The following is a 24,068-nucleotide window of genomic DNA, read 5'->3' on the forward strand; positions in this document are numbered from 1 at the left end:
TTCTTGCTCTACTCCTGATGCTTTGTAAAAATGTACGCACAGCCCATTACAATTTGTTAAGCAAGACTAGAACAAAATCCTCGGAGGCAATCTAATAATACATTTCCTTAGTAAGAAAATTAATTGTCTGAAAAGAGAACACAGAACTGTCTCTAAATACCCTCTCTTTATATTAGGCAAAATCATTATGACCAAAAGTAATTTACAAACCTCAGTTTTAAGAATATTTCTAGACCAGTCCTTTTAGTTGGGATTTCTAATTAAATGTATCAGAAAATTGACTTAGCACAGAGAGAATGCATTGTCTCATGTAACTAAAAAATCCAGTGGGTAGATTAAATACAGGGATTTGAACAATGTCATCAGATATGCATATTCTCTTGTGGCCTCTCTTCTGCTTTCTCTCTGTATACCCCATTGTCAGACAAGCTCTTCTCACAAGAAAGCAATATCCTTTGGATTCAAGTTGAGTAAGAAAGAGAGAATGTCTCTTCCAGGTGGCTCCCAGGAAAAGTCTCATTGAGTCCTGTTAGCTCTCATGTGTCATGTGCCCATTTCTGAACCAGTAGGTAAGCAACTTTTAATGGGACAAGGCAGCCAAACTGAGAATATCCCTAAACCAGCAGGTATTGGCAATAGTTGACTAAGATGAGATTTGGCATTGCTGTGCTACCCCAATATTGCTGATCTATGAAAACATAGGGACTGTGGTACCTACAAAATAATTTAGGCCTTTGTGAGAGTTGCTTCAATTTGCAAAACTGTCTCCTATCATGAAGACACAAAAAAGTTTAGTTTTCCTTTGGGCAAAGCCAATTATCGAGCACAGGTAGACTATAATTCTACACCAGCTCTTAAAAACCCAATCATCTTTTGTTTCAGTGGAGTTGTGGTCTGACTCAGTTCTGGCCTCTCTCCTCTATTTTAATAGCTTTGAAGAAGGACTTCCTTACCTGATTAACTTTGCCCAGGGCAATTTTTGCTTTGACAGAAGAGAACAAAAATATGTGGTACAACTGGTCTATTTTCCCCTATGTCAAATTTTCTCCTAGGTACTCTGTGTTCCCAAATAGCACTTGAATTTTTTTCAAGCAGTTCATCAGAATAAGCCTAGAAGATGTTCCAAATATTTTAAAGGTCCCCACTCCGAACAGGAGAGATTGAGGGAAGAAGAAAGGTCAGAGTCAATGATTTTCTAATTTCTTTTTCTAATAAAAGCCTTTTTTTCTCTCCACTTTTAGTATCCTTGGCTGCCAGACATCTGCTTGGTCCAGTGTGCAAGGGGGAACAGATCAAACAGTACCAACTGCATCATCTTTGAAATCAACAAATTTTTGATTGGCCTGGAATTGGTTCAGGAGCGGCAGCTCCACCTGGACACAAACATCTTGAAGGTGGAGGATGACACGAACTGTTCCCTGTCTTCAATCGAGGAAGACTTTCTCACCGCATCTGAGCACCTGGAGGAGGAGAGTGAGGTGGAAGAATACAGGAACGGTGAGAACTCTCCAATAAAACAACTGTGCATGCTGAAATTAGTCACCCTATAAAAATGTCTACATGCAATTTTAGAAAAGTTTCAGGCCACATCAGTTCGGATGACACATCCCAATCTTCACTAAGTTTGGGAGGAAAAGAGGATGAGAAAACTGGTGAAGATGCTGACTGAGGCACTTAGATTTAATGGTTAGATGGCTCCATTCTCTCTAAAGATGCCTTAGGTGTCCTGATGAAAATGTGTGTGTTTCAAAGGGAAATCCTCCTGACTGCCAAGAGATGGAGACTATCACTGGGAGGAAAGTTAACCTCCCTAAGTCTTCCATCAAAGCCACTTACTTGTTGAAGCTGAGCTGGACTGGCCTGAATCCTAACACAGTCTCTTTGAAGCTGTGAAACCTGGGGCCAGTTATCTAGTTTTTGTTTAGTCTTCTGAGCCCTTATCTATAACTTGGGAGTATAGTAGTTCCTGTAGCACTAATATATTTAAAAGTATGATATGAGGTTGTCGTGTGCTGTTTAACGAGGGGGATGCATTCTGGAAAATGCATTGTTAGTCAAATTCATTGTTGGGCTAACATCATAGTGCACTTATACAAACTTAGATGTTATAGCCAACTACACACCTACGCTGTACCATATAGTCTATTGTTCCTAGGCTACAAGCCTGTACAGCATGTTACTGTACAAAACAACACAAGATTATTAAATCAAGAACTAGAAAGAGCGAATGGTGAAGACAGAAGTAAATAACCCAAAAAAGTGCTTAGTACTCATTTATTCACTCTTTCTATTGACTTATTAGTGGAGGTCAGTGAACAATGGACTCCCTCCCCAACTCTTAGCCTTAGGAAGGGATACCCCAGATATTGTTGTCACTGACCCTGGGGCAAATCCTATGAAAACGTCAGAGCACATTTTTGTAACAACACTCACTATTGAGGCTGCTGTAAACATCCTCTCTCTTCCCTCTTTACTCACTTGGAAGTTATAAATGCAGTTTGGGTCTTACTTTTCCCCTGAAGGATGGTGACTAGTTGTCAGTTCCCAAAAGCCTTCTTCTTCTGCTATAATGCTTGCACTTCTTTTCTGCACTGACACCCATTTTGTTGGGCAGCATTCCATAATGAAGCACAGAAGCCTTTTCAGATTCATTTTTCTTGAAGAAACATTTTTTTGAAGAAACATTCAAATGCTATTTGGGGATGTGGGGAGGATACCTGATGCTTTAAAGCATTTTTAGAAAATAATTATTTTAGGCTCACGAGAACCTGCTATTCAAAAAGTAATTGTGCTCTTCATTTTCTCTTCACTAGGTTATGAGAATATAAATGTTTCAGCCAATGTTATGGAAAGTAAAAAGCTGAAGGAAATCACTCAGGAGGACTGGGATTACAATAAGGAAAAGTCACTTTATACTTTGGAAGACAAATACATTAGCAAATACCACATGTCGTTGATTAAAACAGAAACATCTCTGGGAAAAGTAGCAGAAGACACAACTTTGCAGAGTCTAGAGCCATCAGCTAAGCTATCAGGGTGGAAAGGTGAAACTGCGGGGAAAGAGACGACAGCCACCAATTACTATTATTCAGAAAATTTTAAAGATCAAGTGGAAAAATTGCAGGCACTCTGTATTCCAGGCAATGCTTATTTCTCCAAGGTGGTTAAGAAAGATGGACCTTCTGCCCATGGCACTGTCATGGAGCATGACCACAAGTTAGACCCAGGAGACCATGAAGATGGAACAAATTCTCTTCTTCCCATACAAGATGGAGAAGCCACAACCGGCGAGTATGCTACAAATTTAGCAGAATCTGTGCTGCAAGATGCATTTATTAGATTATCTCAGTCTCAGCCTACACTACCCCAGGAAACTGCAGTCAGTGTCTCCGTAGGAAGTGCTCTGCTCCCGCGTAGCTGTTCCACAAAAGATATCGTGGTCCCTCAGTCATGGAATGAGCTCCCCAAAATCGTCATTGTTCAGAGTCCCGATGGCAGTAATGCTGCCCCTGAGCCTGACATCTCTACGTGGCCTGAGATGGAAGTCTCTTTTGAAAACTCAGGTGGCCCCTCTGGAGAGAATGCCAGCAGACACCCCCAGAGCGCTCTAGAGGTAGCGTTAGCTTGTGCAGCCACCGTGATTGGAACTATTTCCAGTCCACAGGCCACAGAAAGACTGAAAATGGAGCAAGAATCCCTTATTTCCAACCATCCACCAGGTGGCAACGACCTACTGCACACTCAAGCATCCCAAGTACTCAAGGAACCTTCCATCAGCGAATACTCGTTTCCATCTGCTTTGTGTGGCATGACTCAGGTGGCCAGTGCCGTCGCTGTCTGTGGCCTGGCTGAAGCAGGACAGGTGAAGTGCCCTGAAGCTTCAAGTGGAGTCTTGTCTGCAGCTGTGTCTTCTGCAGCAATTCCTCCACTTTTTAATTTAGCAACAGGGAGGGGCATGGCGCTGGGAAATGAGGCCATTGCAGAGGCATTGTTCAAAGAGGCCGCTCTGGTTTTAATAAGGCCTGATGCCTACAGCAGCATTGGAGACCTCATGGAATCAATGCACAGAAGAATTATGGAAACGGCTTCCAAGCCTCAGATCTTGTGCTCAGAAAATGCGCTTGGAAATGAACTGGCACATGCTCTGTCCAATATGATTCTGAAGCACTGCATTGATGAAATTCCCCAGCAAAGTAAAAGAATCGACCCCAAAGGCACGCATTCATCTGAAACTCTGGACATCTTAATGGAAAGTATCAATCAACTGCTCTTCAATGTGATATGCTTCACACTCAAGAAGATGAGCCATATTGTACAGCATGGTGAATGCCCCACTCTCCTTTCTAAGGAAACCATTGGATGGAGGGAAACAGAACTAGGCAACCAGCCACCTGATCAGGCTGCTAGTCAAGCATGGACTAAAGCCACTGAATACTCCAGCAGCCATCCACATATTCATCCACGTAGCACTAGTCTTGTTATCAATGACCTTGTAGAGGACATGCCTCCAAAGCAAGACAGCAAGGGTTCAGCAAAGCCAGGCCTCTTCCAGAACCCCATGCTGCAATCTGAATTGTCTTATAGTCCCAGAATGCCTGGTTCTTCAACTGCTAAAATATTCTCCAAGGAAATCTATCTGAAAGGAACCATGGGAAAGGATATAATAAACCCATATGAGACACTGAGTCACAATGAGAATGAATGCAGAGCCTCTTCAGAGGGAGAAAGGACACGGGTAGCCACCAAATGCAGCAGCGGTTCCCAGGATGCTGAGGACAGCTGCAGTCCCAACATCCAAGAGAAGTACAATTGTGCTTCACTTCTAAACAATGAAGTTCAAGTTAATCTGTCTTTGTTAGGGAGTGACTTGCTGCTTCCTGCTCAGTCCATGCTGCAGGCAAAACACACAGAGGTATACAGCATTACAGACTTTGCCGAAGAATTAGCAGAGACCATTGTCTCCATGGCAACTGAAATCGCAGCAATTTGCCTTGACAACTCAAAGGGAAAACAACCCTGGTTTTGCGCGTGGAAAAGAGGGACCGAGTTTCTGGTTACCCCGAACCTAACCTGCCGATCTTTGAAGAGGAAGGAGAGTCAGGCCAGTGGGGCCGCTGTGAGGAAACACAAGCCACCACGGCTCAGTGAGATCAAGAGGAAAACAGATGAGCACCCGGAGCTTAAAGAGAAGCTGATGAACAGGGTTGTGGACGAGTCAATGAACCTTGAGGACACCCAAGATTCTGTCAGTGTCTTTGCAAACGAAGTAGCAGCCAAGATCATGAACCTGACAGAGTTTACCATGGTGGACGGCGTCTGGCAAGCCCAGAGCTTTCCCCGGAATCGGTTACAGAGTGGAGACAGGTGGAACCGGCTGAAGGCCTCCAGCTGTGAAAGCATTGCCGAGGAGGACTCTAATGCCAGGGCCTATGTCAACAGCCTGGGTTTAATGAGCACCCTAAGTCAGCCAGTGAGCAGGGCCAGCTCTGTCTCCAAGCAATCGAGCTGTGAGAGCATCACCGATGAGTTTTCCAGGTTCATGGTGAATCAGATGGAGAATGAAGGAAGAGGATTTGAGTTGCTGCTGGATTACTATGCAGGCAAGAATGCCAGCAGCATTGTGAACTCAGCTATGCAGCAGGTGTGCCGGAAAAATGACCACCTCAGTGTGAGGTCAAGCTGTCCCTCTAAGCAGTCCAGCACAGAGAGCATCACTGAGGAGTTCTACAGGTACATGCTGAGGGACATTGAAAGAGAAAGCAAAGAGAACGCCTTCTCCAGACGCAGCAGCCAGGATTGGACGGCTGGTTTATTGTCACCTTCTCTGCGATCCCCACTGTATTACAGACAGTCGTCTATGCCAGATGGCAGATCCCTGGGCGCCAGGCTGACAGTGAATGTGCCATTCAAAGCCAACTCCTTAGATGGCTTTGCTCAAAACAACCAGCGAGATTTCCTGAGCGTACAGCCAGTCAGCAGTGCTTCCTCAACGGGGCTCTGCAAATCTGATTCTTGCTTGTATCGCAGAGGTGGAACTGACCAGATCACAGCCATGTTAATTCATGAGACATGGGCAAACTCAATCGAGGCCCTCATGCGGAAGAACAAAATTATAGTGGATGATGCCCAGGCTGATGCTGAGCCTGTTTCTGGTGGCCCTTCCTTGCAAGTGGACAAGTGTGCAAACAGGTTAGCTTCGAGCAGAGTGCAAAGTGGGCCAATTCTTCTTGTCCAGGAGTCTATTGATTACCAGAGGAAAGACTCTGTTACCGAAAGCCAACATCCCCCAGTGTCCTCTCCAAGCAAAGCTGCTTCTCTTAGTTTCAATTCTAAAAAGGAAAGTTCCTTGTGCCATGATGGTGTCTCTATAAACCACACCAGGCAATCACTTTGTTCAAGGGAAGTGCCTTTGATTCAGATTGAAACAGATCAGAGAGAAGAGTGTGCTGGTGAACCTGAACACAACCTTTCCAAGTGTGGCCCCCTGGAAGGAGCAGAGGAGCATTTGAAAGACGATGAGAAAGTCCCAGATGTGGTGAGGGGTAGAGACACGGAGAAGAAAAACTGCCAAAACTACGGGTGAGTGAATGATCTGTGAGACTCCATAAGAGTGCATGGGACTGGAGTTTGCATCTTAATTCATATTTATTCTAAATCTTAGGGATTTTATTGATGTAAGAACTGAATGTCTGAGGCAATAAATGGCTTTCTTGGGTTAAGAAGAACTTATAATAATGGAAAGATGGAAGTATTTTTTTTAATTTCTAAAACAAATGAGATTCATTTACATAATAGAGGAGCTAGGCAGGGGTCCTCAAACTTTTTAAACAGGGGGCCAGTTCACTGTCCCTCAGACCCTTGGAGGGCCGGACTATAGTTTAAAAAAAAAACTATGAACAAATTCCTATGCACACTGCACATATCTTATTTTGAAGTAAAAAAACAAAACGGGAACAAATACAATATTTGTATTTGCATGTGGCCCACGGGCCATAGTTTGAGGACCCCTGAGGTAGGGTATTGTTCTCCCCATTAAAATTAATTGCCCATAGTATGCTACTTTAAAAAATTCATGCATGGCAATTTTCAAGCAAAAGAAAAAATATGCCAACTAATCTACTTGAAAATTTTAAATTTAAATAAACTTTAATATTGTAAAATGACATTAAATATTTTGATATCATTTTTCTCTAAGGCCTCTCCTTTCAAGTTTTCCTTTCTTGCCTTGTTATGAAAATCTCTGCAAGGTCACCGTGTCCTGCAAGTGCTGGCCCTTCAGATGCATGGTATAATTGTGGCAGCATTAGAGGCAAAACAACTCTAGAGTATTGTTATTTCAATTTCTTTTTCAGAAAAATTGTAATGTAGGTGACAATGCATTTTGAATTTGAGGCAAAGTAATTATTTCTCTTAGGCTGCTTAACAAACTGTCAGTTATTTTTACAGCTCCCATTTTTCACAGAAAATTCATAAGATTCTTAAATATGAGACCATTGTATCATTTATAATTTTTGGTCTATAGTTAAAGTTAAAAAAAAAACACAGAAGAAAACAAAAATTAAGCTCTATCTATGGAAAACATAGGAGGAGAAATGGCCTGCATAGCTCTTCAGGGACATGTGCCATTGCACAAAGAAACTGTGATTTTTAAGTGGTTAGTTACAATAAACAAGTTGAACGCAGCCTTCATCACATTTCATCAGCCCTCAAATGTCCCCAGTACTTTCCCACCCTCATCAGCGAAGCTAAAGGGCTTCATCTTTAGGTGCTGATGTTCCCCATCATTATAAGGTATCATTACAAGGTGTGGGTGGTGTGTGGTTCAGATGCATATGAATATTTCATTCTCAATCCCTCAGTGCTAAGAACTTAGCTTTCCAATTGAATTAAATCCTGAAAGAAATTGAAGAAAAGAAAGCATGAAAATATACAAGCAAAAGAACACAAATATAAACCAAATGAAGAATAGGCTAAGATGACCAAGAAGACAAGTTCTTACATATCAGTAATTCTCCAGCTATAGAAAATATTCATCAAAGTTTTATAGAAGCACCATACTTACCATAGTATTCACCTTTAGGAAGTATGGTGAATTACAAATTTTTAAAAGTGATCAAAGAGGTAAAGATATACAAGAACCAATGTGTAATTCTTTAAAATTACTTTAACTTGAGATAGCAGGAAATGGAGAACACTTGATTTAAAGTATCCTAAACACAGCATCATAAACCAGCTAAGATTTTTTAGTCAAAAAGGTGACCTAGTTAAGGAACATTCATGAACTAGTTTAACAAGATTTATGGTTGTAGGTTCAAATCAAATAGTGATTGTCACTACAGTGAAATAAAATTCATTATACAATTTTTACTTGAATGTCACTAATATTGTGCTTAAAATAGCTACAACCTTGAGGCTTGCAGAAATTTTGGAAAAGCATATGATTAAAGCCTCCAACTGATTTAGCTTTGTGTTCCATATAATGACTCACACACATGACCCAAGCACAAATCCTCTCAGCTCGTGATGTGGATTTCTGATTTTGTTTTCCAATAATGAAAGGGGGGGAAATGTGAAATCATCAGCCTTAGAAATTCAAGAGACGGGTCTGCTCCCAAAATGTAAGGACTACTAAATGTTAAATATATTTTTTCTTTGTGGAGCAATATAAATAATAGAACATGAACTCCACTAACTAACCTTTAACCATGTCACCTTGGGCAAGTGCCTTCATCTCTCTACTTCAGTTTACTTGTCTTTAAATGGGAATATAATAATTTCATAAGAGGATTCTTAAGTGCCTACAACTCAATAAATGTTTGCTTTATGTTTGTTATTGTTGTTTGGGTTGGGGTATAGGGTTGCCTTAATTCCAGGAGATTATTTTCCCAAATGAATAGTATGAGGATTTTATTAAAAAGGAACTTCCTAGGATTTGAAAGAGGAGAAATTAGTCATATTTAGATCACATTTTCTAATCTAGGATTTGTTATCATGAAATTTGATGTGTCAAAATAGCTAAACACAGAATTCAATTCCCTCTGAATTCTGTTTAGAGGTGGGGAGGTGTCATGTCCTGGAGATATTTTTAGGCTACTCTCTGGGGGACATTTTCATAATTCTTACTAAAAACTTCATAAAATCTCAACATACTGAAATAAAAATCACTTCCTTTTTTATTTTATAAAAGAGTAACTAACCACTTCAGAATATATTATGGAAGTCATGTCCAAATAGAAATACTTATATTTTAGGCCACCACATCTGTCCAGATACCTGAATTATACTTTGATTAGAAAGAGTTTAAATAACGTGAGGTATTCCAGTTCTTGATTTCTGGAAAAAATATTATTCTATTACTGGGCAGCAATGTGTGCTTAACTCAACCACCCTATCTGAGATCATTAAAGAATAGTATCTAACTTTTTGATAGTTTGGGACCACAAGTATAAACACCAAACTAAGATTCTGAACATCACATGTTGCCCTCACCAACATCATCTGACTTTTTTAGAAACATATTTTATGTTGTGCATTCATTTATATTTGTTTCAAGAAAAATAGTATTCATCCAACAAATAGTTGATACCCATTAATGTGCACTATCCTTGGGGCTTCAAATGCAGGAGAATATAGAGATTTGGTGCCTGTGCCCATGGCTCTTTCACAACAGTGGGAGAGACAAACAACATACATGAAAAATCTCTTTATAAAGTAAATTATTATAGAGTGTGACAAGACAAAAAATAAAGAGTAGTGTGATAGAGAATAACTAATTTGTCAAAGTGGCTGCTGGCATTTGAGATGAGACCTAAAAGGTAGATAAGGGGCAAGACATATGAAGTGAGACTTGATTTTCAAGCTAGCTTGAAAACTTCTCCCACTCTGAATCAATTATAAATTCTGGATTAATATAATAAACATCCTTTTAAATACAAGACAGAATTTAACATTATTATTAATAATGATCATCATCACCATCATCTCAGGGGCAGAAAATGAAAGGATCTGGAAACAAAAGTGGTGAGTTAAAGCTGATTCTGCACCTGCTCCTGAAGCATTTGTCAGTTTCAGTAATATACGAGTTTATTTTCTAAAGGCTAAAGGAAAGTGGGAAATTATACTGCGGTTCCAGCAAATGGTGAATGGTTAAGACTTAGAACTGACACCAACCTTCATATTTTGAAGTTATCTCCAATGTAAATTTAGGAAAAAGAATCACCAACAAGCAAAGGGAGATGATTTAAAAAATAAAATCTGTATTTCAGGATTAGGGCTCTGGATAGAGGGTGAAAAAAATCCCCTAAGAATTTATAACCACAGCTTGTCCTAATGCATGTTTAGAGGTCTAATTTGTACCATGTAGGCGGTCCAGGGAACCCCCAAACTGGTAACTTACCTTAAAGCAATCACAGGTTAATAGCACTACATATAAAACCTTAGCAAAGGCAAAAATAAATCTCTGGAGATTGAAGCCCAAGTTTCAAAGGATTCCAGCAGAGAAAGCCCCATCAAATATTGGGGTGGGTAATTTTCCCAGCATGGTCCACCTACCACTTGCATTAGAATCACCAGGGGTGGTTGTTTATAATACAGCTTTCTGGGCCTCTCTGCAGAAACAGTGAATCATAACTCGGGGGAGGATGCTCTGGGTATCTCCGTTTCAAATACCACTGCCCCTAAATAATTCTTATATATGCACACCAGGGTGCTTACAGGCGTTTCTGAAATGAATGGAGGGAGTTCAAAGAAAGAGATCAGATTAAGAAGTGGGAAAAGCTGATGGGGAGTTATCCTGAAAAGACAAAATGGGACCTAGGGCACCAGCAGAAGTAGAAGTATTGACCTAAAAGAAAGACCACACCTGTGTGCAAGAACATCCTGCTCAGGATGGCAGAGATTCATGCTCAACAGCAGCCAGCGAGGTCCTGTGAAAAGTTCAGTCTATGCTCCCACTCTTTCCCCCCCCCCACTCTTGGTAATAATATTCTACCATCTATACAGTGACAGCCTTGATGCCAGCAACGTACCAGAGGCTGAAGTCCCGACAGAAGGCAGAGCCCCGGATGAGGTTCCCAACCCTCCCGTCAGCAGTGGAGAGAGCACAGACAGCTGGTCTCAGCTTGCCAACGAGGAGGACAACCCAGACGACACAAGTAGCTTTCTGCAGTTCAGTGAGCGATCCATGAGGTACCTGCTCTTCGCTTGACTTCCCAGGGAAACAGGTCTCCACACATATTTCAGAAATGCATTTTAAATGGTTCTCTGCAAAGGGTCCCAGTAGAGTGTGCAAAAACAGAAAGTTCCCCCTGGATCAGGTTGCCTGCCTATCATGATTTGTGCTGAGGGTTATCTTAATATGCAATTATGGCTTCAATTACCTTGGCCAAGGTTAAGAATAAGCTGCAAGCCCCAGCTAATGTATTCAGTGATGACAACTGTGAATTTCTTAATAGGAGCTGCTATTACACCTGGTATGTTTGATACTTTCTTTCTGGTTCATTTGTATTTCAGATGCAACCCAGGCTGGGTTTACATGAGGCAAGTGTTTCCACACTGTTGTGTTGTTTGGCCTGACTGTTCCTCCGCTTTCTCTGCCCTGCCCTCTATTGTTGCTCTGGAAAAACTAGAGAGGATCTAATAAGAGGTCAAATCTGATTAGATTCCAGCCAGTCAGCAGATATAAACTAAAAACTATCCCTCTATGAGATAAAAAACAAATGAAAAGAATCTCCATGTTTCAGCCTGAAGTCTTGTTTGATACTGGAGACTCTCCAGAGTCCAGTTGATATGGGGATTCAGATATATCTGGGTGTCTTGATCCTTGAAAGTTTTATTTCTGGTAGTTCAGTCTGCCAGTCTTAGGAAAATTTCTGGATGTTGAGGAATTTGTCCAAAATTCAAAAAACAAGGTAGAAATAAAAAAGAGAGAGAGAGAGAGAATTTGATCTTTGGACGTAGCAGACATTGATAGGATTAATTACTTTCAGTGTAAGATCCGAGTCATCAGATTTCAATCAGTGAATATATTCAGTACCCCAGGCAAAACCCAAGACAGGAATTTGAAATGGAGGGAGTATAGTTGGTTACTCATGGTGCTCCCCAGGGAAGTCTGTCCCTTTGCAATACACCAGCTCTCACCCTTTGGAATCCTTACTTGGAAGAGATGTCATTGGACAATAGAAAAGGTGTGAGGAAACGTAGTGGGTTTGGTAAAATTGGATTCATTCTCCTTTGAAAGTACAGACAGAACCTAAAAATTAGCTCAACTCTACTGTTTCAGTAAATAAGTTTCAGGTTAGTAACTTGACCATATGTTGATTGTGCAACCTATGACAATGATGCAATACATGATCCCTCCTCCATGATTCATAAGGTAGCAGATGTTGCTGCTTCTCAAAGATTTTAAGATAAATGAGCTATAAAACTTGGCATTCCTCAACTTTGTACGTGTGCATTCTGCAGTTCCCCAAAATAAAATAAAAAATGAGCCAAGTGCACATCCTGTGGAATGTCCCTCAGAAAAGTCCCCTGAATATGTGCCCACTGTCAAAAGCAGGCAGATCAGCATTCCAGTAACTCCCCCAAACTGCATTCTCAGAAGCATATTAGCCTCTATGGGTCTTTTGCTAATAGATAAACATCTCCACTATAACTAGAATGAGGAAGAAAAAAGTCATGCTGATTGTCACCTACTAAGTATGATCTACCCCATGCAACACCACTGCAGAAATTAGAAAACATCGATGGTGGTTGGCTTGAGCCAAAAATGTCTTTAGTTATGTGTCCCCTAATTTGGTCAGAAATAAATATCAATTTAGGAGTCCTGGAGACACAAAGCAATATTCTCCTGAGCACTAAAGGGAGGACCCGTGAGAACGGTAGATGATCGGTGTCAGAGGTGTGGCCAGGTGGTGGAGACAGGCATTAATATGTAAACTTTTGCTTTGTCAGCAATGGCAACAGTAGTGCCACTAGCAGTCTTGGCATTATGGACCTGGACATTTATCAGGAAAGCATGCCATCTTCTCCCATGATTAAGTAAGTAGCCATGGAGGTGCAATGATTGTGAGACCGCCACTCCAATTCCATCTGGCAATCCATTGTGATCATTCAGGTCGTGCCCAACCACCGACTTCATGATGTCTGTACTGCCGTGGTTCCCAGGCATGTGTGGTTCCATGTCACTGGAGCAAGAACTCAAGCCTAGAATAGCCCTAGCCTACCATCACCGCCTTTCTAGATTTCAAATCTGTCCTCTGTAATATAATCATTTCAAATAAAGCTCATCCATACAGTCAGAAGTATATGTCACTGCACCTAACTGGACACCGAGAAGCAAAAATTCCATTTAAATGGCACCATGCCAGCCAACATGTGATGCCAACCAAGTGTGATGGCTTTTCCTTTACTTGTAGACACCAGGGATTGTCAGTACTAAATGTTTTGCCTAACACCAAATGGTGCCATGATGAAGATGTGTCATTCCCGCACAGTAACTCTGCCCCCTACACCATAGGACCTTCTGAAAGAGCAAGGAGGAAAAGCACTAAGAGAATATAAGGAGAGCAACATGAAGTCAGAACTACATCCTGAATTGTGATGCTTCTGGAAAATTAAATGAGTTACAATCTATTTTTATCATGATGACTTAGCTTGTTATTTGAATATTTCTGAAATTTCCAAAAAATGTAAATAAAGTATAGGAAAAAAAATGCTCTCTCATCTGAGCTATTTTATCAACTACTCCGTATAGCTAAATCATTTTTGCTTTACGATCTAATCAAGTATCCTGCCTGTGGGAGTACTCCTTAGTGACTGAAAGTTCCATTCATTCTCTCTTGTTCCCCAAGGCCATGATTCATGAGAAGAGATGAGCATACATATTATCTTGGGTTTGTTTTCTAAAGGGAGAACCAAAAACCAAAACAAATAAAAGGACAAATTTCTTTTCCTTTTTCAGGAAATATTTGTTTAGCTATCTTTCTCTGTGGTATGAGCCTACAATCCCACAGACTGTATGAATTCAGGGAAAACCAAGACCACCACCGCCCATAGCAGCATCATTCAGCTCTGTAAGAGCAGAAACTGTACCTACCATCTGTCATTTCACTTAATGTCACTCACATAGAGATCTGGCAGAAATCTAGACCCTGAGGAAATTGACCATCCTTCTATGTAATTATTAGGTGTGAATGTAAGAACAACAAGGATCTCTCAACTTTAGGAATAAAATGAAATTTATCAGCCAGATCTTAGCAATAACATAAAATGTAAGAGGGAATCTTCTCTCATAAAAAGAAAACATATTTAAGACAGGAAAAAAAAATGTAGGACAATCATGGGCTTCCCAAAAATGGTTAATTCCTTTTTAACTATTGGGCCATATGTTCTCATTTTGGAAGCACTATAGTCAGGGCTCCATAATAAGTACTCACTATACAAAAACACCTCAAATATTTAATGTCTATAATGAAATACTCACTTCAGTCATGAATCTTTAATTCTAAATCACCTCCAGCTTACTACACTCTCCTGCTAAAAAGGAAAAGTGTCAACTAATTGAGATATTTTATACAATTTAAGTTCTACAGTTCATTGATTATTTTTTTCCTTATTTCAGATTAAAAAACTATAGTCATGTAGAAAAAAATATTTTCCTAGACTAAAATGCAAATTTATGTTGGTATCATAATGTAGAAAAAAAATCATTGTATCAAGATAGAGGCATGTGATGCTTTAAATGACAGGTAAAATACAGAAGACATAAATCCTTCTATCAGAACTAGTTAACATCATCTCTCCTGGACTGTTCGAGCCTCTGAAGGTTAATGGAGGATGCCTCTCTCAGAGTCTCCCAGACTAATTTTCCCCACTAGAACCATGCAGTTTCTCTGGCCTTTTCGTTTTTTAGGGGCAGGGTATTTATTGAAGACTCAATAGTCCTACATAATAGACACAATTAGTACTTTTCTAGTATCACTTCAGTCTATGAAAATGATAAACACAGAATAAAACTTCAGAAGCTTTTAGATCAGTAAAACCCATCGCCTCATCTTCCATGCACAGCTTACTCTTCCTAACCATTACCAATCATATACTGTTGTTTTCTTCCAAAGTGAATTAATAGAAGAAAAGGAGATTCTTAAAGGACAGTCAGAAAACAGAGAGGGTAAGCCGTGCTCCCATAATTTTGACACACAATTGGCCCGCGATCTCCCTGTGGAAAGTGAAATAAGGCTGTGTGGTTGTCTGTGTTAGAATGTGCCTCCGGAGCACCTGTGGGAGCCGCCAGCCGCCAGGGGAGCATGCTGGTGATCAACTTCGACCTGGAGCCAGAGTGTCCTGACGCGGAGCTTCGCGCCACTCTGCAGTGGATCGCCGCCTCCGAGCTCGGGATCCCGACCATCTACTTTAAGAAATCTCAGGAAAACAGGATTGAGAAGGTACCGTGTTCTGTGTGTGGATATCAATGAAGCTTAGTCCCTATTTGTGTGAATTTTGACTTTTTTTAGATAAATTAATTTATCTAACATATCTCCTTTATGGTATTTCCAACTTTATCCTCCAGCCTTGTGAAAATGATATTGACTGATTTCTCAAAAACACTACCCCTTAAAGCAGCGGTTCTCAACCCGTGTGCTATATCACTTCATCCTCCCTACCCTTCCCCTCATTGGTTGCCTTAGGGCAGCGGTTCTCAACCTGTGGGTTGCGACCCTTTGCGGGTCGAACGACCCTTTCACAGGTCGACTAAGACCATCGGAAAACACATATATAATTACATATTGTTTTTGTGATTAATCACTATGCTTTAATTATGTTCAATTTGTAACAATGAAATTGGGGGTCACCACAACATGAGGAACTGTATTAAAGGGTCGTGGCATTAGAAAGGTTGAGAACCACTGCCTTAAAGTTTCAGTTTTGAAGAAGTACACAGCAAAGGAAGGGAAAACAAGGAAGAATTAGATACTGCCTTAGTCTGCTTGGACTACTTTAAAATACCATAGACTGAGTGGCTTAGATAAGAGACTTTTATTTCTCACAGTTTGGAGGCTGGGAAGTCCAAGTTCAAGGTACCAGCAGATTCAGTTGCTGGGGAGGACCCTCTTCCTAGCTATGTCCTCCCACAGCAGAGAGAGAAGGCTCTGGCGTCTCCTCCTCATCTTATAAGGGCATGAATCCTACCATGGGAGTCCCATCCTCCTAAGACCTTATCTAAACCTATTTATGTCCCTAAGGCCCCACCTCCCAATACTATCACACTGGGGGGTTAGGGTTTCAACATATGGATACCCTCAGTCCATAATAGATAATGTCTCTTGGCTTATAAATATAAGAAATGTTCTTGAACTGAATCCTTTAGTCATGGTTCTCAAACTCAGTGTGTGCTAGAAGCACCTGGGGAGCTTGTAGAGGTCCCCATGCTCTGCCCAGTGAAATCAGAATCTCCTCTTGGGATGAAACCCAGGCATTGGGGTTTTCCAAAGGTCCCTGATGGTCCCTGAGGGTGCAGTGAAGGCTGAGAACCACAGCTGTACAGGCCATAATTGCAGGAGCAAGGTGAAGACCAGCTCACTTGTGCTTAATGTAATGGAATTCTGACTTAGAGCCAAAGAAGGTAGCTGCTTTCAGAAGTCTATGTTGAATGTTTCCAAAGAAGCAACCTAACACAGTTTGCAACAGCTCCCATAGATTCCACCATATGATTTGGTAAACATTCTAATTTAGTAAATGCACCTGAGAATATAAAAACCGCCTGCCATGTGATACTTTTCTTCAAATGCATCTACCAATAACATACCATCACAGGATGTAAATTCTTCTAGTTTCCTAAGAAAACACATTTGCTCAAGAAATGCCAGCTATGGCATAAATGAAGGGAATCTAATTATTAATGATTCTGAAATGGCAGGAAAAGAACAATTTTGACTTTTATTTTTTCAATTAATTGGAAAGAAAAGCCCAGATCCTTGACCTATGAAAACTGATTATGAAGTTACCAAGGCAATAACATTGACAGGCACAATAAAATATCTAGGACCAGCTGCTACTTTTAAAAGCCTATGGTAATGAGCTGGAAATGTCCTTTTCTGGCTTCTTCACCAAAACAGTTTCATTTTTAGCTAGAAGCTTTGTAAGTGAAGGAAGAAAAGAAAGTGTAAGGCCTTCCTGCTCATCAGCCCTGCAGATGTTTCAAGGTCTTGATGTCTGGGATTAAGTCATCACTGCCTCCCAGCAGGATATATTTAGTGGGACCAGATTCTTTATGAAAGCTGTATTATTGGGATATTGACCTAGATTTAGAAATCATGAGACAGATTCTAGCCTGTGACAATTCTATACATTACTGACACAGTAGCCTTGCTAGTGGAGCATTTTGACAACTTTGGGTCAGTCAGCATCATCCTGTAGTCATCACCACATGGAGAAACCCTCCTTTAGCAGGTCCCAAATATATGGCAAGAAGCTGGAATTTGGCTTCTAGAAAGGTCTGTGGCAGAGAGCCTTCTGGGAAAGGTTTAACAGTGAAGAGAGGTTCTGGGTATCCACCCCCACAATGCTAGCTCTCGGTCGCTGGGCCATAGGAGGCATGCACCATGACCAGCTTTTATTTTGCTCCTTGCCCACTACTTTTGCCTCAATCTAGGCTCTCTTCAGCCTTTGCCTAGATCCATGGCCTCCAATCATTTTTATGTGTTTTCTATCAATATAAAACTATTGAGTAAGCAGCCCCAAGATATGCATGTTTATTTTTAATTATATCTGTGCAAACACATTACATAAAACTCAAGAATAAATACTTAGACAAGGTTCACCTGTAATGATTCTGAATGCCACTCCATATTCCTAATAGTCTTCTTGATCATTTTGAAAGTGTTTGACTTCATTTGAACACTCATACCTCCTGTCAATCAGCAAATATTTACTGAGTATCTATTAAGTACAGACACAAGATATTAAAAGATGGCTAAGATGCTATTCTTCCCTGAGGGATTTCTATCTATAACATAGTTGCCATTGGCCTCCCATCTGTCTCCCTTTTTATGTTATCCTGAAACTCTTTGAGATAATGTTTATGTTTCCATGCATTGAAAGTTAAGTATTTCATTTTCCAGCCTAGAAAATTGCTTTATTCTGATTAAGCCAACACAAGGCAAGTGAGCACAATAAAGCACTGATTTCTATAACTGTGCAAATAGTTGGTCCCATCGCAGCTGCAAGAAGAAACATAATTTAATAGGAACTCTTTAGAAGATGACTTCTCAGTAATTGAAATGAATTAACAAATTCAGGCTGGAGAGAAGGAAAAAGACAGATAGAAATTAGCATTTCAGTTTCTGGTTGGTCTTAAAAATCTGAGCAAACACAAAGAGAGCTGAGCAAAAAATCCTAGAAGGAAATGTTGAAGAAATAGTAACTAAACCACAATCCTCATCTTTTTATTTTTATTGACTTTATTAGGATGACTGGTTAATAATATCATATAGGTTTCAGGTGTACAATTCTATTATTCACCATTTGTATATGGTATCGTGTGTTTGACACCCAAAGTCAAGTATCTTTCATTCACAATCTATCCCCACCCCTCCTTACCCTCTTCTACATCCACCCCTTTCTCTCTGGCAATCACTATACTGTTGTCTGTGTCTATAAGTTTGGTTTTTGTTTTGCTTTTTGTTTGTTTGTTTTTTGCTTAATCCTTTCTCCTTTATCCCCCAACTCCTCAACCCCTCTCTTCCGACAGCTGTCAATATGTTCTCTGTATCTATAAGTCTGTTTCTATTTTGTTTGTTAGTAGATTACACATATAAGTGAAATCATATGGCATTGTCTTTCTCTGACTGGCTTACTTCACCTAGCATAATGCTCTCCAGGTCTATCCATGCTGTTGCAAAGGGTAAGATTTCCTTCTTTTTTACGACCCAGTAGTATTCCATTGTGTGAATGCACCACAGCTTTTTTATCCACTCATCTACTGATGGGCTCTAGGGCTGTTTCCAGATCCGAGGTATTGTAAATAAAGCTGCAATGAGCATATGGGTGCATATATTCTTTCATCTTCTTAATAGGTCATTTTTCTTCATAAAACCCCAGCCAGTCCTTTCTCCAAGTACTCTAAATAAATATCAATGCCGTATTCTCCTACCACCAAAATGTAGCCAGGTGCTGGAGTAGAAACTGCACTGGGCTGGCGTGCTAGAAAACCATGCATTGTGCTACCAACTTTTCATCTCTCAGGCCCTCGGTTTTTTCATCTGTCAATGCCTACTTCATAGGGTTGTTGACAGAATTGAATGAGATTACTTACGTAAAAGTACTTCCTAGAGCAGTGATGGCGAAGCTTTTGAGCTCGGCGTTTCAGCATTTTGAAAAACCCTAACTTAACTCTGGTGCAGTGTCACATATAGAAATTTTTTGATATTTGCAACCATAGTAAAACAAAGACTTATATTTTTGATATTTATTTTATATATTTAAATGCCATTTAACAAAGAAAAATCAACCAAAAAAATGAGTTCGCGTGTCACCTCTGACACGTGTGTCATAGGTTCGCCATCACTGTCCTAGAGGTTTGGGCTTTTAATAATTGTTACTTTTTTTTACAAAAGTATCTTACTAAGGAGTTTGGAAAGTCTTCAGGTTGGGCTCCATCCCAAAGTATCATGAAGGCAATGATCTATAACCATTTCCCCATCTTCCAACACTTTAGCTCACAATTTATCTGCACTCGAAAGCTTTCTAAATTGTGGTTAATTGAAGCTAGTAGCAATAATCAGGTGATAAATCTAGGATGTTTCCTCAAGCTTTCCTTTTCCTGCTTCAGTGAAAAGCCAACCTCTCTTGCTTCGTGTTTGATGATGGCAGAGGGGAATTTCAAAGATGGAATGAAGAACCAGTAGAAGACCCAATGCAAAAATTTAGCACTTGATTTACTGGGCCTAAATGTATACATCCAATGAGAGATTATTTGTGACACAAATAGAAAGAATTGGGGAACTTACTATACAGTCCTGTCAGAGAAAGTGTATTCCAGAGAAAAGCAGACCAGAGGAAACCATTTAAATGTTTAAAAGACAGACTCTTGAAAGATTTCCATCTAGTCTCTCTCAATCAATGAATGGCAACTGTTGCGAGGAAAATTCCAGTTCAGTTGAAAGAACACTCCAATGAACTGAACTGTCTAGAATGAAAATAGACTGTTCTGGAAAATAGAATCATGGCACCAGAGATATTCAAAAGCAGCCTGGAGAACTGTTGGCTTTGGAGGAGTGGTTGAATGAGGTGGACTTTGAGGATCCGCTGTGCTTTGTGAGTTCTAATTCAATGCTTTACTCTAGTTTCTAGATGTCGTGCGGCTGGTTCACCAGAAGTCCTGGAAAGTGGGGGACATCTTCCACGCCGTTGTTCAGTACTGCAGAATGCGCGAGGAGCAGAAAGATGGGGCCCCGAGTCTCTTTGACTGGCTGTTGGGACTGGGATAAGGCAGCTAGGCCCTGTACAGTATTCCTTTTCTTTATTCCACTTTAGAATATAGTGATTTGTTCTAAATGCTCTAAACTTTCTCAAACGTTGCATCCCATTAGCAGAGCTATAAAAAAATCTGCTGTTCAAGGCTACTGCCCATGGAATAAACCAGAGGAAAAGCAAGATATAGATCTGTACAAGTCAATACAACCTGTGGGTGAGTTCAAAAGAGTTTGTATTAGAGTGGCTGGAAAACTGAAAGTTTACGAGGACTGAAATTAAAAGCTTATAACCCTAGCCAGTTTGGCTCAGTGGATAGAGCATGGGCCCTCAGACTGAAGGGTCCCAGGTTCGATTCTGGTTGAGGGCACATACCTGGGTTGCAGGCTCAATCCCAGTTGGGGAGCATGCAGGAGGCAACCAATCAATGTTACTCTCTTTCTGTCTCTCCCCCTCCCTTCCACTCTCTCTAAGAATCAATGGAAAAATATTCTCGGGTGAGGATTAACAAAAAGAAAAAATTTAAAAAAGAAGCTTATAACTAGCCCCAATCTCTAAGAAAGCTGCTGTTGCATATTTTTATAATATAAGATAAAATGTGTAATGTTACCAATTATGCAGATCAACTGGAAACAAAGTCACTTGTCAAAATAATTTTGTAAACTATGTGGTATCCTTTATGTTACTTTTCTGAGCAGATTACAGGGGTGTCAGCCCAGGTGAACACAAAATATGACTGGAAAATTTTCAGAACTTATAAAAAATTTCCATTTTCAGACTAATATCAGTAGGTGTTAACAGAAATATAAGAGTATCATCAATATTTTCTACTGAGGTGATTTTATTTATTTACTGCAACCCACTGATAACTATTCCGCACTTCCTCAACAATACCTGGATTCCTAACTAATCAGAAAACTCTTGGTGTTCAGCTGAGATCAAAGATTGTCTTGTTTCCATCTCTATATTAGGTGGTTAACATGGTTACGGAATTCTTACCCTAAGGGCAAGCTTTCCCCCCCAAACATAGGAAAGTCTTTTGAGATAAAATCTGCTTGTGTGTTAAATTATATAAAATATAAACTTTCATTTTATTATTACTTTAAATTGTGAAGAGATTATCTTAAATAATATATTGGATTATCTTAGAGAGCCATAAACTCTGAAGAGATTGTTGTCTTAAGTCACATATATTGATACTTGAGCTCAGTGGTTTCATTATAAATGTGCTGGTCCCCCTATGGCCGACCTGCTACTCAGATGGCATTCATACTGACAGATACAGGATTTGACATAACCAGTAAGGACCATACACTCTTCTGGATCCAAAGATATTATTGTTTAATTTGGGGAAAAGAAAACCTTATTACATTTAAGTATTTTAATAACAGAGATTTAGTCTTTTGGAAAATGAGAGCAGCTAACTTCTCCTTAATAAGTCTCCTTTCCTTTCAACTAAATGAGCTACACTGGTTTTTATTTTCTTGATCAAAGAAGGTGTTTATTAAAGATTTCCTGAAATACTATGCTTTTACACTATTTTTAGAGATGGTGAAGTAATTTTAAATGGGAACAAGGCCCCACACCAGGAAAGGCCCCAGTAATACTGGCCTGATGTGTCATCCACGTGTTGAGATGTCAAGAAAGTTTCATTGTAAGCCACACTTCCCTTCCCACCATCCACCCCACAAATCCATCCCACTACTCGTTAGGCATTTATTGTATAAGTAGTCCAAATCTAGGTTATTCATGGAATTTGACACATTAATCAAATGTCAAATTTTAAAATTTATTCATCATCTCAAGCTGCAAATTCTCTGTGCTATTAAATGAAAAAGGATCTATTTATTTTTAAAACAATCTCAGAATACTGTGTGTACTTTTGTTGTGCTCTAATGAATGTTTACGTATCCTACAAAGCACAAGTATTGGATTGTAACCATGTGATGAAGTTATATGTGTTGTACTGAATGTTGCAAACAAATCAATAAATTTTTGTTGTCAAAGCTTTCATCCTTTTTTCTCCAAGACCTCAAAGGAAAAATAGCCACAGTGTAATTGGAGGAAGATAGATATATCCCTTAGATAGGTTTTGCTGACCCACTGTCAGGTTTTGAATAATTACATGGTCTTTGATTAAATTTGTTAGGAACAGTCATATTCATGTAAATCAGCATTTCTCAACCTTGACACTATTGACATTTGGGGCTGGATGATTCTTTGTTGCAGAGCATTGTCCTGCACATTGTGGGATGTTTAGCAGCACTCCTGGTTCCTACCCACTAGATGCCAGTTACCACTCCCCCAATTATGACAACCAAACATGTCTCCCAGCATTGCCAAAGGTCCTCTGTGGAGCAAAATTGCCACTGATTGAGGAACACTGGTGTAAGTGATGCATTGAAGGGGCAGAGCCTGAGACTCTAGGAGGCGTTAGGGTAGAGGAGGAAGAGCCTGTAGCCCCTCATCTGGGGAGTCCAAGCAAGAACCTGAAAACCAGACATTGTCTCCCCAGCCTCCCAAGGCCCATGGACTGTGACTTTACAATACATCAGAGGGACGGAAGAAAAAGGCATAAGACAAACAAGGAATCTCCAGACCTGCGGATAAACCCACCTACACTCAAAGTAAACTAGAGGTACTAGTAAACTCATCAGTCTTAGAGGTAAATGGATCAATGCTCTGAATTCAGGAAATAAATTATTAGAATTTATGCCATCAGTCATTGAGTCTCCTGAGAACTTTATTCAATACTCAGAAGGTATGAATATGCTTACGTAAAGACAAATCCTTGTCAGAGAGTCATGTCAAATAAAAGCAAATTCTGGCCCTGACTGGTTTGGCTCAGTGGATAGAGCATCAGCCTGCGGACTCAAGGGTCCCAGGTTCTATTCCTGTCAAGGGCATGTACCTTGGTTGCAGGCACATCCCCAGTACGGGGTGTGCAGGAGACAGCTGATCGATGTTTCTAACTTTCTATCCCTCTCCCTTCCTCTCTGTAAAAAAATCAATAAATTATATATTTTTTAAAAAGCAAACTCTGGACAGTGGCAAGGAGAGACTATTTTAAAGGATTATTACAAAAAGGGAAAAGGGACTGTTGCGATGGTGGTTGGGGCTTATTACAATGATGAGGATGCTCCACTGTGAGATATGCAAGTGTCTCAAAGGGGGTTATTTTATAGAGATGAGTAAAGACTAGGAAGAACCAGTGTGCAGAGTGGGATGGACAAGATGAGCCATGGGAGGTGGCACAATGGGACAGCGCAGGCTACTATCAGGAGGGGCTCCAGGAGAGGCCCTACGCTGCATCAGGCTGAGGATAAGTCACAGGTCAGGGGCCTGGAGAACGAAGCTGTAGGTATTACACTACCTGAACTATGCTGCAAGGCTATCATAATCAAAACAGCATGGTACTGGCATAAAAATACACATAGATCAATGGAACAGAATAGAGAGCCCAGAGATAAAACCATGCCTATATACAGTCAATTAATCTATAGCAAAGGAGGCAAAATATAGAATGGGGTATATTCAACAAATTGTGCTGGGAAAACTGGACAGATACATGCCAAAAAAAGAAAAGAAACTAGACCACC

The 24,068-nt window shown here is 40.2% G+C and overlaps 1 protein-coding gene across 2 annotated transcripts in view; it reads left to right on the forward strand.

Annotated features, from left to right (window-relative positions):
* SPHKAP (SPHK1 interactor, AKAP domain containing) overlaps positions 1-20,648 on the forward strand; it is a 97,445-nt gene extending 76,797 nt beyond the window's left edge. For both annotated transcript variants that reach the window (XM_014530195.1, XM_014530194.1), the window contains 8 exons: positions 1,242-1,497; positions 2,814-6,579; positions 11,002-11,187; positions 11,512-11,538; positions 12,952-13,038; positions 15,117-15,169; positions 15,259-15,443; positions 20,343-20,648. In XM_014530195.1, the coding sequence (XP_014385681.1) occupies positions 1,242-1,497; positions 2,814-6,579; positions 11,002-11,187; positions 11,512-11,538; positions 12,952-13,038; positions 15,117-15,169; positions 15,259-15,443; positions 20,343-20,486 (4,704 nt within the window). In that variant the 3' untranslated portion in view covers positions 20,487-20,648. The remainder of the gene's footprint in view (positions 1-1,241; positions 1,498-2,813; positions 6,580-11,001; positions 11,188-11,511; positions 11,539-12,951; positions 13,039-15,116; positions 15,170-15,258; positions 15,444-20,342) is intronic.
* The last annotated feature ends 3,420 nt before the right edge of the window (positions 20,649-24,068 follow it).

This window comes from Myotis brandtii, unplaced genomic scaffold (assembly GCF_000412655.1).
Source record: "Myotis brandtii unplaced genomic scaffold, ASM41265v1 scaffold727, whole genome shotgun sequence".
NCBI lineage: Eukaryota > Metazoa > Chordata > Mammalia > Chiroptera > Vespertilionidae > Myotis > Myotis brandtii.